This window comes from Halichoeres trimaculatus, unplaced genomic scaffold (assembly GCF_033239565.1).
Source record: "Halichoeres trimaculatus isolate MK-OKI-2021-1 unplaced genomic scaffold, fHalTri1.1 fHalTri1_scaffold_12, whole genome shotgun sequence".
Taxonomy (NCBI): Eukaryota; Metazoa; Chordata; class Actinopteri; order Labriformes; family Labridae; genus Halichoeres; species Halichoeres trimaculatus.
This window is the reverse complement of record NW_027437190.1, coordinates 10477595-10494188: the sequence shown is the minus strand read 5'-3', so window position 1 is coordinate 10494188 and position 16594 is coordinate 10477595. Positions and strand designations below refer to the sequence as shown.

At 41.3% G+C, this 16594-nt stretch overlaps 1 protein-coding gene across 1 annotated transcript in view; it reads right to left on the bottom strand.

Moving 5' to 3' along the window:
- Positions 1–716: 716 nt before the first annotated feature.
- LOC141800569 (plectin-like) overlaps positions 717–16594 on the bottom strand; it is a 192729-nt gene continuing 176851 nt past the window's right edge. Inside the window, exons 48-76 of the mRNA XM_074683178.1 lie at positions 16377–16580; positions 16057–16288; positions 15735–15961; positions 15524–15646; positions 15340–15441; positions 14783–14884; positions 13245–13409; positions 12935–13090; positions 12359–12556; positions 11661–11786; positions 10350–10520; positions 10108–10263; positions 9812–10018; positions 9594–9713; positions 9342–9511; positions 9089–9248; positions 8742–8936; positions 8352–8477; positions 7419–7562; positions 6033–6221; positions 5577–5691; positions 5297–5463; positions 5007–5169; positions 4655–4809; positions 4496–4570; positions 4137–4254; positions 3851–3996; positions 2597–2714; positions 717–2491 (exon numbers count right to left, since the gene is read on the bottom strand). Coding sequence (XP_074539279.1) covers positions 2466–2491; positions 2597–2714; positions 3851–3996; positions 4137–4254; positions 4496–4570; positions 4655–4809; positions 5007–5169; positions 5297–5463; positions 5577–5691; positions 6033–6221; positions 7419–7562; positions 8352–8477; positions 8742–8936; positions 9089–9248; positions 9342–9511; positions 9594–9713; positions 9812–10018; positions 10108–10263; positions 10350–10520; positions 11661–11786; positions 12359–12556; positions 12935–13090; positions 13245–13409; positions 14783–14884; positions 15340–15441; positions 15524–15646; positions 15735–15961; positions 16057–16288; positions 16377–16580 — 4356 coding nt within the window. The 3' untranslated portion in view covers positions 717–2465. The remainder of the gene's footprint in view (positions 2492–2596; positions 2715–3850; positions 3997–4136; positions 4255–4495; positions 4571–4654; positions 4810–5006; positions 5170–5296; positions 5464–5576; positions 5692–6032; positions 6222–7418; positions 7563–8351; positions 8478–8741; positions 8937–9088; positions 9249–9341; positions 9512–9593; positions 9714–9811; positions 10019–10107; positions 10264–10349; positions 10521–11660; positions 11787–12358; positions 12557–12934; positions 13091–13244; positions 13410–14782; positions 14885–15339; positions 15442–15523; positions 15647–15734; positions 15962–16056; positions 16289–16376; positions 16581–16594) is intronic.

The following is a 16594-nucleotide window of genomic DNA, read 5'->3' as shown; positions in this document are numbered from 1 at the left end:
GTTATGCTTCATTGTTTATTAATCAGTTACACAACACTACACCACACATTAACAGTCGATAAACATGGCAGGTCTAATTAAAATGCTGTGAGTGATAATAAGGAACATGCAGCTTGCAGGCCTCGGCCACCCAAAGTTCTTTGACATCTGAAAAAGGGGAAATTTCCTTTGGTCAAAATGTGGCTTTTGGTACTTATGAAGCTTTGTAAACTAACAAGAATTTTCAGTGCGTTTTTTTTTCTTCTTTCTTTTAAACATGTAGGTTGTCTGGTTATATTGCCTTGTAACCCTTTCTCTCATAGTGCAAAAGCACAAGCATGTTGATGCTAACCTGAGCTGACTGAATGCTGGTGATGCTAACTTTGCTAATGTAGCCACATTAAAAAAAACAAAACAAAAAAACAATTATACAGTTTACCTGCTGACTGATCCCATGTCTAGCTGGAAAGAAATTACATTAATCAAAACACTAAAATATGAAAGGGTTTGTAGTGAATTGGATACTAAATGAATTAAATATAAGCAACTTGTTCCATTCATGTCCAGAAAAACACCACCTAAAATCAGATTAGTAAACTGTAATAGTAAACTAACCAAGTGAACAGACTGTTCTGAAGAGTTTCTCAATTTCAGACTAAGACACTCGTGAAAACATAAAAGACTAACACACACCATCATGTTATTTTTTCTCTTTTATTACAAAAGGACATCTTTTTTTGTACAAGTGGACGTAAAATTATTAGTGACATTCATCTACAGGTTTGCTAAATTAGACATCAGAAAGAGTGCTGGGTATAGAAACATTTACAGTACAGAAAGATCAGGGTGCATAGCGAGAGAAGTGAAATCCAGCCATTGTATTTTTAGAGCAAAACAATTGTACTGTCCCTAAAACATCACATAGAGGCCAAGAAGAAGGAAAAAAAAGTAGGTATCATGTAGAAACATTTTTTCAACTTTAAAAATCTTTTTGACAACTGCATAGACTGCAACATGTTACATAAGCTACTGTCTGCACTCTCAGGTAGATCTGGTACAAATATTCAGGTACAAAAACAGTCATTTTTACAATAACATTAAGAAGTGTACAATGAAACCAGAGAGGAAGCCAGGCACAGTGCAACACTAAAGCCTGTACAGCAGACTGGTGGTGGAGTTGCAGTTGCTTCTCTCTGAAAAAAATGTACTTGGGTATTTTTTTTGCTGAAAGAATGCATATTTGTACCATCAGGATCACAAGGAAACCTTGTAAAGATCATATGTACATAAAAACTGCTGTAAGAGTTATTGAGTGAAGTGGAGGTCAGAGAAAAGTAAACCCAGACTGAAAAACAGAAAACTTAAAATATACTGCTTTTGGTTAAAGTGGCTGAAAACGGGGAAAAAAAGGAAATTTAAAAGCAGATTTACTGAAAGGTCACGAAACACAAATATTTCATCTCTGGTTACATCATTTTTTTGTGTATCTTAAAACAACTGGCTAATTCTCCACTCAGCAAAACAACATATCTACAGTAGATGGACACAGCAAAGTGCATTTTTTAATGAACAAAATGTGCTAAACAAAACGCTCCCAGGAAGTACAGTGTTATGAAGAAAAGAAACTACATTTTCACAGTAATGTTCCATAGAGACACATAAATCCACAGACAACCCATCCTGAGAAGTAATCTCTACAAATCAACAATGACTTTGTCATACTCCAGTGCATTGCTTATTCAAAATCTCCAGTGTTCAAAACATCTTTACAGCAAAGAACAATAAAAAAAACAAGACAAAAAAATGGAAAAATGGATTCCAAAAAATTAAAAGGTAAAAGACAAAAAAGTGTGGCCCTGCCAACGAAATCCACTTTATGGACCGAATAAAAAGAAAAACTATCACAAAGCTGAAGGACAGCAAACTGTGACCTTCACATACTTATGGTTTTGGTATACGTTTGTTATTTTTGGATGGTATTCAGACAGACAGCATGACACCTTAATAACACATCAAAGTGTTGTTCCCGTATTTCCACAGGCTCCTATACTATCTTACTGTCTCTTTACAACCAAATAAAATAATAAAAGCTGGAAATAACAATATTTAATTCAAGCAGGCTCTGTCCCTCATGCAAAAAGCATCCATGCAGAACTTATTGATCCTATCTGAACAATCTGATACCTCTGTATGAGTCGCAACTAGGAAACAAAAAATCTTGTCTTGCATTTGCACAGAAAGACGCCCTCTGTCCACACGTACAGGGAGGACTTAATTCACAAATTTTTTAAAGGCAGGAAGATCCTTCAGTGTCACCTTTGATGACTGTGCATTTCTTCCAGTGTCTGCTCTTCAGATGGGGCTGAAGCTTTGCTATTTGGCCCTCTGTCACATTATTTCTTCTGTTCGCTCTGTTTCAGGGCCCTGAGGCTGTGTTTGGGTTCAGCACTGCAGCATGTACTCGTGGTGCTCAGGGAAAGAGGTAATCATGTGGGTAACCTTTCAGCTTCTTCTGTGAAACAGAAAATATTTTACATTTTTGTCTTCACGTTCATAATTGTATCTCTGTAGGACACATGGTAGCGTAAGGATGGAGTAAGGAAGATGATTGGCTGACCTGATGGTGAAGGAGAGTTGTCCCCTGTGGTACCAAACTGTAAATCAGAGCCCAAAGCAGCGATGGAGCTCCTGGGACGGATGCAGCGATCACCTGAGAAACTTCTGCGGAGTAATGCCTAAAGAATGACACGTTTGGTTAATAAGAGAAACAAGACTCCACTGAAACATATTTGGGTTATGAAGCTCTTTCAGGAAAGCTAACAGCACATTTACTACTGACCTGGTATCACTCTAATCATACTGTTCAGGACAGTATTCTACTTTGTCAAGAGGTATAACTAACTTAACCCCTTGATGGCTGTTGTTGCAAATTTGGGACATACCCTATCAGGTCTTCATGCAGCTGAGATGACCTTTGTAATTCCACTAATGCCTACTGATTTATACTCTACACATACCAAGGATGGTATCAAATGCACCATGTACCATTAAAATTGGTAAGGAGGTGAACTTATTTTACTTATACATATGATATAACTCATCTTATAACTCATCTACCAACACATTGTATGTAAATTAATTGAGGTTATGGTTGTAAATTAAATCATGAACTAAGAACATCAATCACATTGTTTGTAAAGTTGTACATAAACAGAAACCAGGGATGACATAGAGGCTGTTAACAGGACAACGGTTTTAGGGTGAAACACAAAAGTATTATTGCATTTTGGCCTCACATTTACACAGAAACAGTGTTCTAGCGGACCTAAAATGCAAACTTTTGAAAACAACCTTAGAAGTAGAATTTTTCTGAAATGCTGCCGCCACCATTGCAGTGTAAACAGTAAGCCGGCTTTTCGGTGGAAACACTGATGTCACGCTCTACTTTGCGGGTACAACAGTACAACAGTACAAAAGTACTGTTGTTATGATTGTCGCGGACTACCATGTTGTGTTTTTGTTGCTAAATCTGCTGAATGTCTTTTAACAAAATGTGCATCTGTTGCTGCACTTCTGCACTTAGTATTCACCAACACACCAGATGATCAGCTGAACTCTACTTCGGTGGAGACCTACCAAAAGCCACTTCTGAACAAGACAGTTATAGCGCCAACTAAAGGCCTTGTAAGCTGACTACAGTGCTTTCAGTCCCTTGGCGCTGCCACGCAAACGCAGACTTTTTCACTGCAATTTAGTATTTGCGGATGAAACGTCGTGTAAACGGGGCCTTAGCTCGGCGCTGAAAAAGTTTTCAAGGGTTTATATGTGAGTTTCAGGATCTAACAACACTTTGGTCTGGGCTTGCACTTGCCTTGCGTGTCATGGGGCTGGTGGGGGCAGAGGCACTGCTGTAGAGGCTGAGGCTGGAGTTTGATCTGCTGACGGTCAAACCTTTAGAGGAGCTTCCAGCAGGGGACAAATACTTCTCCTTGATCTTCAGGTTGGTTCTGCCTTTCACTGCAGGGGACAGACAAATTGTAGGAAAACATGACTTAAAATTAGTAATGTACTCAAATATCAATAGGAGGTTTTGTGTTATACTCAATTATAGTCTAAAAGTGTGAAGAGTTTTGAGAAGCTTATTTGGGATTACTGACCTCTGCAGGGATCGTTCTTGACCAGGAACTCATCCAGGGCAGTCCAACCTCCACCGACTCTGACCATCAATGTGCTGCGCAGAATACGAACCATTCGCAACTGCTGGGAATCTCCAAACTACAACACACAGGCACAAAACAAAACAAAACAAACAAAAAATCAAAATGTTTCCTGTCACACGATGAAATGCAAAATATCAAAACCGTTACATTGGACTTGATTTCTTACCCAAGTACATATGTACTCATGTGAAATATGATTACCTCAACCAGCAACTATAAACTGTATATTTTAAAAATCATTGGAAGTTGGAGGACAAGACCAAATATGATTTAAAAAGTCTCTGAAAAAAACTTACCCTGTATCTATTGGCACTAATTTGCTCCACTTGAAACCTCTTGGGACAGTTACACTGTGACACCTGTCGACTCACCTGAGGAGGGAAAATAGTACGCTTAACACACGTCACATATTAATAACCCCCTTTAAATAACCATATGATACTGGTGAGTCATACCTCCTCATTTATTTGATCAGCGTCTAGTGTTCTTCTGTAGGGATCTCTGCTGGGGTGAAGCGCACTCACAAACTCGTAGTAGTCGATGAAGCCGTCACTGTTCATGTCAAAGATGTTTGCCACTGCGTTCATTTCCAGGGAGTTGGTAGGAAACTCTGAAGAAAAGAGTTTTTTAATGAGAAATAATGGAAATATCCCCATTAACACTGATTTCCCTTTATGTGAAGATAATTAAAAGAATGTTGATTGGAGATTCATATTTAGGTCTACAAATGTATGATGTGATATAATGAGTCCCATGGTGTCCTGTAGGGAAAGAGATAATGGTGGGGCCATGACAGGCTGGTCTTACTGGAGGAAAGAACGTAGTCGACAAACTCCTTCTGGCTGATGCGTCCGTCCTGGTCTCGATCGATGCTGCGGAACACATCCAGGATCCGTGACTTTAAATGACTGATCCACTGTATGTACCGCTTCCGCCAAATGTTGAAGTCAAAGTTTGCAAATTCTTCCATCTGTGCAGAAACATTAAACAACACATCTTTACACAACATATCATAATATTAATACACAAGAATCCAGAGGGCGTTCTCACCATGACAGCTTATATTGTTACATTGTGACATTTTAAAGTACAATAACCTCTTTGAGCGTTTGCTGGTGTTGCTCCAGGCGGCTTTGTCTCGACACAGCCAGGAGCCAGAGTTTCTGCCACTGACTGACCAGCTGACTGAGCTCTGGGGTCTGGGGGTCAAGGTGATCCAGGGGAATGGGTGCAACAGGCTGAAGCTTCTGAGCACTCCTCCTCTCTGGATGGAGAAACAGCAGCATGAGGATGAGACATTCTCATCAAGCTGTCAATATTAACATCACAATTCTTACTTTATTTTCACTTGTTATTAAAATACTTATGGCAGCTTACTGGTGAGTGGTCGTTTGCTGGGGGAAACCTGATGTTTGGGAATGCTTTTGTGTCTGCAGGACTTGGTGGCCTGCTCAACTTCTGGGAACTTTTTATTCAGCTCCTCCATGAACACCTGCAAAGAGGAATGACCAGTGAAAACACAGTACAGAAATTATGTCATAACTCTCTGGTAGTGGTAGTGATTTTTTTCTGGTGAAATAGTTGCATGGTTAAATAATGAAAAAATGTTTATAGCACCAAAACTTGCTCATCAATTGCTCCTGTGTGCATATGAGCTCATAAAATTGTGTGCCAACACAGGGATACATACATGCTATTGGCAGTGCAGAAAAATTTGGGCTGCTTTTAATCTTTTGCATGCTCTTTTGAACTCATTTCAGCTCACAGGTTCAGTGGTCCCTTCGTGAATAAGAGATAAAAGTTTTGTGAAAAAGAAAAAGAAAATGATCATACAATGTGCTGCTGGATCAGTTCTTGGTGCTGCTCTGTGGTATCAGGCATGGGTTCCTGGTCTCTAAGGCTGAGGGACTCCTCTGCTGATGAGATCCAGTCCAGAAGTCTCTGGACCTCCTCTTTCTCTGCCTCTATGGCTGCTAAGCTCGTCTGGATCTTCTGACCTTGCTGCTGAGCCCAGGTCTGAACCTGAGTTAGACAAAAAAGAAGGGATCATGACTATTAAGAGTTAAGATTCAGCTGATGTTAAAGGTCCCATATTATGCAAAAATCACTTTATTAAGTCTTAAAGTGAAATTTGTGGGTCTTTGGCTTTCCTCCCAGCCCACAAAATTTGATATTTAATGACAAAACCTGTATTGAGTAGTGATTGTGAATGTAAGATCCTGATCTAAAACGAGCTGTTTGGATTTTGGGGATTTACCGACGTCAGTGATTCCCTTTTTTGATAAATCTGGAGCAAGTCTGACCTGATTGGTTCACCAGAGCAGATACCCCCCAACCCCCTCCCCGCTGCTGAAGAGAAATCTCTCCAGCAGCGGGAAGGAGAATGCCAAAGTTTAAGAACCATCACTGTTCTGTTTTTGGCTGTAGACAGCCACATCGTTCCATGCACAAGCTTCCCATCTCGGAAGACAAGAAGAGTAAGTGGCAAGAGTTCATTTATCAAGGAAATGTGCCAGCTACACTCAGTAAAACTGTGCATGTGTGTGCTAGTCACTTCACAGCCGACTGCTTTTCCAACTTTGGACAGTACAACAGAGGGCTAGCGAATAGACTGGTCCTGAATCCAGTCATATTACCAAACATCCACCAACAAACCTCTGACCCTGGAAATGTGAGTATTTTAAATGCTGTGTGCTGTGGAGCAGATGTAAGAGCTTTTCCTCAGTGTCCCCCCGTCTCTGTGTTACCTTCAGGATGCTAACTTTAGCTGTGGTTAGCCTGTTGTTTTAGCCTGTAATGTTACAGTAAACGAGCTTCGCTGTTTTCTAAACATTGTGCACTCGTGGCGCCGCTCTCAGTGACTCGGAAGAGCGGGGCGGTATCAGCGGTGGCTCATTTACATATGAAGGTCACGCCCACTAAATCAGAGTGTTCTGAACAGAGGGGCAATGAGAGCCTGGAAACAATGCTGCTGTGCTGGATTTATTGGCTTTTTGGACCAAAACATGTTACTGCCATTTCAAGAAGACATCAATGATCTGTATTAAACTGCAGAAAAGGAGCATAATATGGGACTTTTAAAGGCTGACCCCACAGTGTCAGGAACTGCATCAAAGTTAGAAAACTCTGAGCAACAGTTATTTTTGGTTTCTAAAATAAAGAGTTATATTTTTTCTAATTAAGAAAAATAACATTTGCAGATGTCAAAGCCACACTCACCTCTTCATAACGTGTCTTGGTGACGCTGATCCAAGACTTTAAGGTTATTACTGAATCTGGGTGACAGGAGGCCAGGATCTCCTCACCCAGAGACTGGATGTTCTGTAGGTCCACCGCCTGAGATTGCAAGGCACTCATGGATTCCTTGAAGGAGCAAAAAATAAATTAATTAATACATTTTAATCAGTGAAAGAGGAGGCTTTGCTCATTCACTATTTTAAACAGTAGTTTTTTCTCTGACCTCAAACTCAAATGCTGTTGTAAAGAACTGCTGCTGTGTTTATTTTCTTCCTGACTTATAGCTACTAAGATGTAACTTACAGCTGTCAGAGGGAAGAGAAGGATGTATTTTGAGCTGGCTAGCTATTTTTTTTTTTTTTACATAACATCTAACATCAGACAATGTGACTTGAATAGCGAAGTTAATTTCTGGGAAACCGTGTGGTGACTTAATCAGATTTCAGAGTTAAAAACACCAGATAGTTAGATTAGCTGTAAGCCAGCCTTTTGCTAACACTTATCCAGTAAACACATGAAACATTAACTTTTCTTTGACTGCAGCTGAAAGGTTTTCACATGTTGCCATTATTTGATTTGTTTCCAGCATGCCTTTTCTTTTATTTCAATGTTTGTTGTATTTTTAGTGGAGAATTAAACCAGCCCACATGTTATGGTAAACTCCTAATGTGCAGTTAACTGTTAAAGCCATTTATTAATGTGGTGGAACAATAAGACTCGGTTGGAGAGGTTGAACATGAGCGTCCATAAAATCCCACCCTTCTTTACTTCCTCTGAGTCAAATACTGAGTTCTTATCCACATGAATTTGTTGTTTTGAAGGAGACCCTGACCCCTAACCTTCGCAGGAGCAGAAAAGATGAGGAATAGGTTACTCCCCACAGGGGGGAGTGATATGGTATCATGTTGAGCTGACCTCGTGTTGTTTACGGAAGGCTAACAAGCCCTCCTCCTCCTCTGGTATGACCCCGTACTTCAGCACTCTCTCTGCCTCAGTGAGGCGCTCCATGAAAGAGTGAACAAGGCCATCGAACTTTCCAGCCTAACGAGAACAAAGAGAGATTCAGATAGGAGCAGAGAAGTGGTTTGTTCTACTTATCAGCTGAAGTTGATGGTCAAATATCAGACATTGAGCTGCCATGCATCCCTGTTTTGTGATGTGGCTATAAACATTTCTGCAACAAACACCTGAGATAATAGTCAGTAAAAGTGTATAATTACACATTTTTAGGGTTGAAGTCCAATTAAAAGCTCAGAAATATATGTTACAAGCATTTTTTTCTTCCTTTTCTATGCAAAGACGTACCTGCTGGAGCGCAGCCTCCAGCCTGTCCTGCTTGCTGACTGACAGTTTGCACACAGCCTCCCAGCGGCTCTCCAGCTCATCCATCTGCTCCTGGAGCCAGTGAGCATCAGCTGTGCTGCTTCTGGTCAGATCCCTCACTGAGCGCTTCAGGGTCCTGATGCATCCTGCCCTCTTCCCCAGCTCTTTTTGGAAGGCCTGATATAAAAAAAAAGACATTTTGGAAATCTTATAATAAGATAGTGCTGGAGTTTTTTTTTTCAGGGAGAATTTGATGACAAGATCTCAGTCATTTCTACAGATAAATAAGAGCCACATGTTTGCTGAGTGGCATAAGGGAAGTGTTTTACCTTGTGTTTGTCTATCAGGTTATGCACCATGTCTTTGTCTCCACCAACAGGAACATCCTCAGCAAGCTGGGGCTCTGCTCTGTACAGCCAGTCATTCAGAGCCTGCAGAGCGTCTGTGAATCTACCCGAGAACAGCAGAGCCTCCTCCAGCTTGTGCTGCCTGAAGAAATCAACCAAGAACAAAATGTCAGTATTTAAAATTCAACATAATTATTTTGATCTTATTCTCAGTCTGCTGTGGTCAGTGCCGTACCTTTCCATAGACTTGCCACTGATGGTGTCCCATGTGTCTTTGAGTTCAGCCAGCAGGTTTTCCAGATGCTGTCGATCACGGCTGCTTTGCGCCCTCTCATGAAGGCTGCGTCCACTCTTTGATGTCGCCTCGTACATCGGCCTTTTTGACCTCAGAAGTTTCTGGAACTCCTGATAACAAATGTAGCATTCAGTTTAGTCATTCATAAAATATTGTGTTACCGAGATGTATCCCTTACAGTGCCTACTCCACCTTTTGCTCCGTCAGCTGTTGTTTAATCTCCTCGTGGGACACAGCGATCTCTTTGTGCGTATCCAGTGTCTGCTCTACCTCCGTCATCCAGTCCACTAGCAGGCGCCATGATTCATTAAACTGAAGTATGACATATAAAGACAGATCTTAAACATCTGAGTCACATCTTAAGTAAATGCACAGATGTAGAAAAACAGAGATCTGATGTTGTGGTTTACCTGTTTGGCGTTCTTTTTGACTTCCTCCAGCATCCTCCCTCTTTCTGAAGCACGTTGCTGTAACTTTTTGTAGCGATCCTGGACGGTCATGATCAGGTTATGGATGACATCACAGTCCTCCTTCCTGCTCAGCTCTGTCAGTCTGCAGGCCGTGCTCTCCACTGTGGTCTTCTTCTCACCATAACCATTCACCTCATTCACCAGAGTCTGTGGAGATAAAAGGATTTCATGTCAGCAAAGATGAATATTTCTAAACGTGTAACTCTGGATATGTGGCAGATGTGAAGAAGATGCACCCTGTGGTCCTGCAGCTGAGTACAGACTGTGTCCAGAACAAAACTGGGAGCAGGGAGGAGCCCGATAGACTCTTCACACTTGCTCATTTTAGTGAGTAGCTCCTGCACGTTACTGTGGAACTCCTTAGCCAGGCTCAGTCCTTCTATGAGCTTCGCCTGTGAGACAAAATAATCACAATTAATCTTCTGAAAAAACTACTGACAACAGGAGACAAAAAACAATGGGACAAAGAGTTAACAACCTTTCTCTCCTGGACTTTGCTGTAAACAGACGCCCACTTCTGTTCAAGTATGGATAGGCTGTGTTCAGTGCTTGATCCCCGCACAACGTCACTGCTCTCCAGCATCCTGTGGATGGCATTCTTCACGTCTGTGAAGGAGTGGTGCTTCGACTCCATCTCAGTGCACAACTCCTTTTATGAGAGAGAAGAAGGGAGGAAGACAGATTTATTTAAGACAGTTTTAAAATCAGACAAGTTATAAACTTATTGTGCTTCATAAAACGGGAGACAAAATAAAAACAATATATTTGATGAGAAAATCCTGAAAACTAGCCAAATTATCTGTACAGGCAGAAATTTGAATTCACTTGACAAGAAATCTAAAAAAAAAAGGGGGGCCTTAAGAAGTAATCCTAAAGTTACAATGAAGAGATAAACTCATTTTTATACCACAATACTTGAAAACAAACTTCTTGAAACACAATACTAAGGTAAACATACATAATACATATAAGCAAACAAATTTTATTTTTATTTTTTACTTAAAAGTTCAGCAGTTTAATACCTACGTGTGGGACAGAAACATTTATTCAGGTATTGAAAAGACAGCATGAGAGGAGTATGATTGGGATGTTTTGTTTTTCTGTTTAAGAGGAAGTTTATTTGCGCCAAAATTACATATTAAGAGTTAAGAGTTACAGTTTGTTTTTTTCAGTGTTTCTTCCACGTTGTTTTTTTATGAAGAGGAGAAGGGGTAGGATTAAATAATCTGAAGCTTCTTCTTACCCCCTTTTCCAACATGTCAGTATTGTTTCACTTCTTCTGGGGGTTCTTTTTGTTGCTGTTTTGTTTTATCTTGGTTGCTTTTTCAAATATTACTTTTTTCTGTTGATGTTCTTCTCTTTTTTTTTCTTTTCATTATTCTCACATGTTGAAATAAAAGCATTCATTTATTCATTCTTTTTTTTAACAGTGTGAGCCATTTACTTGGCTGTTTTAAACCAATGTATTCTGTAATAGCCTTATTCCAGTAATTTTAGAGTGCTGCTGAATCTTGAACCAAGTTTTATTTTGATAAGACTTTCAGAACAAATTTAGCTTGTGTGAACATTTTATTTTATTTTTTCCACTGTATTTTGATATCCTTTGACTAATTAGGACAAAATAAGACACATTCAGGCCCAATTTAAGATTTGACCATAAACTCAAAGACATTAAATATTTAAAACACTCTTAAAATATGTTATCTATTGTGCCTAAATCTAAGAATTTAAATCTTGGCTAGTGCTGAATAATTTGCAATGTGCATAAACCACATTTTGAAAGTTTTACCAAATGGGCGTTTAGCCTCTCAGTGGCAGAGTCCGGCATACTCCATATGGTTTTAGAGGACAGTCTCAGGTCTGTGGTTTCCAGCCACTGCAGAAGATCCTGAATCTCCATGGTAACATCTTGAACCTGGAATTCATACAAAATTCATGCTGAATCATTTCAGGTAATGGGAATATCAGTTCACTGAAAACTTACCTGTAGTGATACAATGACCATCAACCTTGCCATGGTACTTTTTAAAGCTACATGAACTACATTGTTTTAAAGATATAGATACATTTCATATTTGATGATGTTTTCCTTTAGACACCTACATGTATCTTCTATGTTTTTTATATATATATATATATATATATATATAAAACTATCTGAGCAAAAGAAGATTGTGTATTCATGATGGGAGTACAGAGAGGGATAGTTTAGTAACATCAACTTGATATAAAGCCTCCCCAGGATGCTGTGTGGCAAACAAGGCCCATCAGTTAGTTTGCAGGCTCTTTTGAGCGCGTCAGTGTGGTCAGCTTCAGTACTACCACAAGAGGGCGCCATTCTACATCAACAATGAAACCTTAAATGTGAGAAGGTACAGTAGAATAACGTTATGCCAAATACTGAAGTAAACAAAACATTCCCTTTATATCTTTGGTGACTTTTGTTGTAGCTGAACCAGAGCACTGGGTGTGTTTACATCTCCTCACCTGACTCAGTCTGTTCTCTAACTCCAGCTGCCGGCGTTCAGTCTCACAGCGGACAAACTCCCAGCTTTCATTAAGTTGCTCAAGCAGAGACTGCAGACCATGTGGGCTGTCCCCGGACCCGACCTCCAGCAGCCCCCTGCCTGCCGTGTTCAGCGACTCCATCGTGCGAACGTGGGACATGACATCATTACGCAGCACCTTGAAGAAAGAGGAAGAATTTGAAGTTAGAGATTTGTTAACTCTTCTGATGTGTTTCTAAAGTTTTTCTTGAAGGTGTTAAAGTGGCTTAAGTGTGTGTTTGGTTAGATAAAATCATACATTGCAAACAAATAAATATAAAGGTGTGTATTTTTGGAAGAGTCTACATTAACAGGAACAATACACAGGGTAGATACACTGAAGACACAATGGACAAACATGAATTCAGTGTTTTCTGACAGATTAACCCAAGGTCTTTGAGAAATGTGAGAAGTTTAAGTGCTGTGACACTACCACAGAGCCCATAACAGAGCAGCTATATTACAAGTCATTATTTTGTAAACGTTAGTCAGTTGTTAAGCTTAGGCTGCCACCTACCTTGTGTTTCGCCAGCTCTATTTCACACGCCTGAAGGTCGATGCTGATTGGCTGGCTGCCCTGCAGTTGTTCAGCAGTCCTGGACAACCATGTGTGCAGTTCATCCAAAGTGTTTTGGAACTGACCCAGCCCCAGCAGAGCACACTCCAGTTGATGCTGAGGGCAGTGCAAGAAAAGCACAAAATGTGTATTTTTAATTTTTACAGTAGCAGTGCTTTTTTCAGCTTAATGTTTTTCATACATGAAACAGTATTTTGTGACATTGTGCATAAAGTGAATGACATAGTAATGTCTGCTTGTGTTTTTTTACCTGTCTGTTGACAGTCTCTGACTCCAAGCAATCCCAGCGCTGTCTGAAGTCGCACAGCGGGGAGACAGAACCAGGACGCTCTGAGCCGGGAGACAGCCGGCACACAAAGCGATGGTTCTGGCTCTCTATCTCGATCTTCTTCTGGTAAAGTTCTCTTTTGAATTCCTAAGAGTTAAAAAATAAAATAAATAAATAAAAAACACTTATTTTAGTTATTTTTCATTAAAAATAATTTGACAGGACTCTGGGAGGAAAGCAGATTGTACTTCTGAAGCACTTTTCTCGTCTTTCTGGCATCTAAAAGTGTTTTTATGAAACACTCATCCCATTCATATGACATTCATACACAGACAGCAGGGGGCGCTATTTTAGTCAAACACATTAACACATCTGATGGTGTCCATCCATCTTCTATACCGCTTATCCTGTTTAGGGTCGCGGGTGGCTGGAGCCTATCCCAGCAATCATTGGGCGAGAGGCAGGGTACACACTGGACTGGTCGCCAGTCAATCGCAGGGCTGACACATAGACAGACAACCATGCACGCACACACTCACACCTAGGGACAATTTGGTGTGACCAATTAACCTGGTAAGCATGTTTTTGGACTGTGGGAGGAAGCCGGAGTACCCGGAGAGAACCCACACATGCACGGGGAGAACATGCAAACTCCACACAGAAAGACCCACCGGCCGAGGTGGGGATTTGAACCGGTGACCTTCTTGCTGTGAGGCTGCAGCGCTAACCGTTGCACCACCGTGCAGCCTCTGATGGTGTCACAAGGAGCAATTTGGGGTTGGGGATGTGTGATAGTTGGAGCTGGGATCAAATCACTGTGATGGAATTCATTAAAGGTGACTTTGGACCAAGGGACGGGTTAGCAAAACTGAGGCCTATGTGGAAGTGCTAAAAGTCGCTGTTTGTCGAGAGTCTGCTTGAGGCTGGCTGCAGAAAGACCAGAAGTCATGTACACACTCAGCCATAAAAACAGACTTTTACGGCATTACAAAGCATATTTACAGTCTAGTTCAAAAAACAGCTTGGGTCTAAAACACTGATTTCACTACCGGCACACACTGTACGGTGGGCAAATTTTTTCAAACTCAGCAGTTTAGAAGTTATCGATTGATTTTCCAATCAGAGGCACAGCTCAGGTCATGTGACTGCCGGTCGCCTTGTAGCTGCTCAAAGAAAAACTAACAGCCAGCGTCATAGCCAATGTGGCTGCTTCCGCGGATTGGCTTCATTTCACCGTTTCAGGGTGATGTTGGACGGCTACGTTCATGTTTTATACTGTCTGTGCTCACGACACACAGGACTCAGGAGACTGTAACAGCTAAAGTTGAAAAGCATTACGTCAACTCATTTTAGGAGCAGTGATATTAACAAGTCAAATCTAACAGAGTATTCTGCTGGAGCAGCATCTGAGGTGATATAAACCTTTAAAGATCAACACTGAGCCACAGCCACGTCTGGATCAGAGAAATATCTGTCTTCAACAATTTCATCCCTGAGAGTGCTCCAGCATTTGAACTCACCTTGAGATCACAAAGCTGCTCTTTGACGGACTCCAGGTCAGGGCCGACCATGAACTCCTCTGTGGATCTCAGCTCAGCTGATTTGAGCCACTCAAAAAGACCCTGTTTGCAAAAAAAAATAAATAAATAAAACAGAGTGTGTATCACAGTATAATAACTAATGCACAATACTCAAGTCTTCAGATTCATCCAGAACCGTCACAGTGTTTGGTTGTAATGTTTTTCCAAATGACAAAACTCTATTTCTGTAAGTATATGCAGCTGGATTCAATCACAGTTTGCAGTAATACTGCCTCACACAGCTTGCTCCATTAAGCTCATTTGCCTTTGGAAAGGGGCCACACTGTCTGTCAGCCACACATAAAAAGCTGCAGGGAGTAAGAGTCTGAACTCTGCTATCACAACAGAATAAAAGACGAGCTCTTTCTTTGGCAGGAGGCCACACCGCTGCTTGAGTCCAGCAGTGGCAGCCAAAGGGCCGTGTCTGAATTATCCATGATACTAACCGAAGACTGTTTATAATATCTGAATTTGGGTATCCTTACAAAAACACATACCTGCATAGTGTCCTGATAGTGTAGAGCCATCTGCAAAGACTCCTCCAGCTTTTTGTGACATTCGCTCCACAGTTTACTCAGGTTGTTCCAGGTGCAGTAGAGCTTGAAAACACAAGAAGAGGTCATCATCTGTGCAACACATCATCATGAGTTAAAGAAGACTTGATTGAAATGTATTTCTTACTTCATCCAGGCTCTTTGTGACATCTGGTTTATCTGTATCCCCACATGCTGACATCATATCCATTCCCAAAACGCCTAGTGTGTCCAGATCCCCCTGTAAACCGTCGATATCCTCCCTGAGGGTCTACAGGCAGCAGAGGGTGAAAGTTTAGATGGAATTTTATGCGACAACCGGGCGCTCTTAGGAGGGATTTCAGGGCTTCTAAACAAACCTGCATGGTTTCCAGGCTCTGCCGGATGGTTTCAGAGTCCCTGCGACTAGCATTGAGATCCAGCACTGTCTGCTGAGCATCATTAAGAGCAGCTGTGACATCGCTAACATCACCCCAGAACTTCAAGGCCAGATCCAAGAGTTTCAGCAGCCAGGCTTCCCTCTCCTGGGCCTGAATGTGTGTCTCACTCCACAGCTGGGACAGGCTGGACACTCGCTCCTGGATTGCTAAGTTGGAAAAAATTTACAGAGACTTTATTTTTGCACATATCAGAGTTGTCTACAGCTCCATATGTCTGAACACAGGGTCAACAATAAGTTACCTGTGCCAACAGACCCATCACCAGCTGCCTGTGTGTTAGCCAAAAGCTCATCCGCCTGTGTCTTAACGCTGCTGAGGCTCAGATCCAGCTTGGACAGCTCAGCAAGTGTGTGTTTGTTGTCCTGCAGCTGCTCCTGGATCCTTGGGGTAAGGCCTTGAAGAGAGCTGGGACTTTGTAAGCGATTACGCAGGCGATCAAGACTCTCTCTGATGAGTGTCATCCTCTCATTCAGCTGCAAAATTAAAAAGTTGTTTGTGTAAGTGTTATGGTGAAGTTTAGGCCTGAAAATGCAAATTCTTAATTCTTTAAAAAAGTGTTACCTGTGTGAATCTCGGCAAGGACTCCTCGAGCAGATTAGCTGTCTCTCTGACCCGGTCTCTGATGGCTCTGTGCTGCTCCTCAGCCTCTGAAGCCATTCGACAGAATTCTTCCCCTTGAACTTGGTTGAGTTCTGACAAACGTTTAGCTAGGGCGCACAGGCGTGCAATCAAAGGTCTGTGCTCTGCAATGGACTCTCTTAGACCCTGTGTGGGAGAGA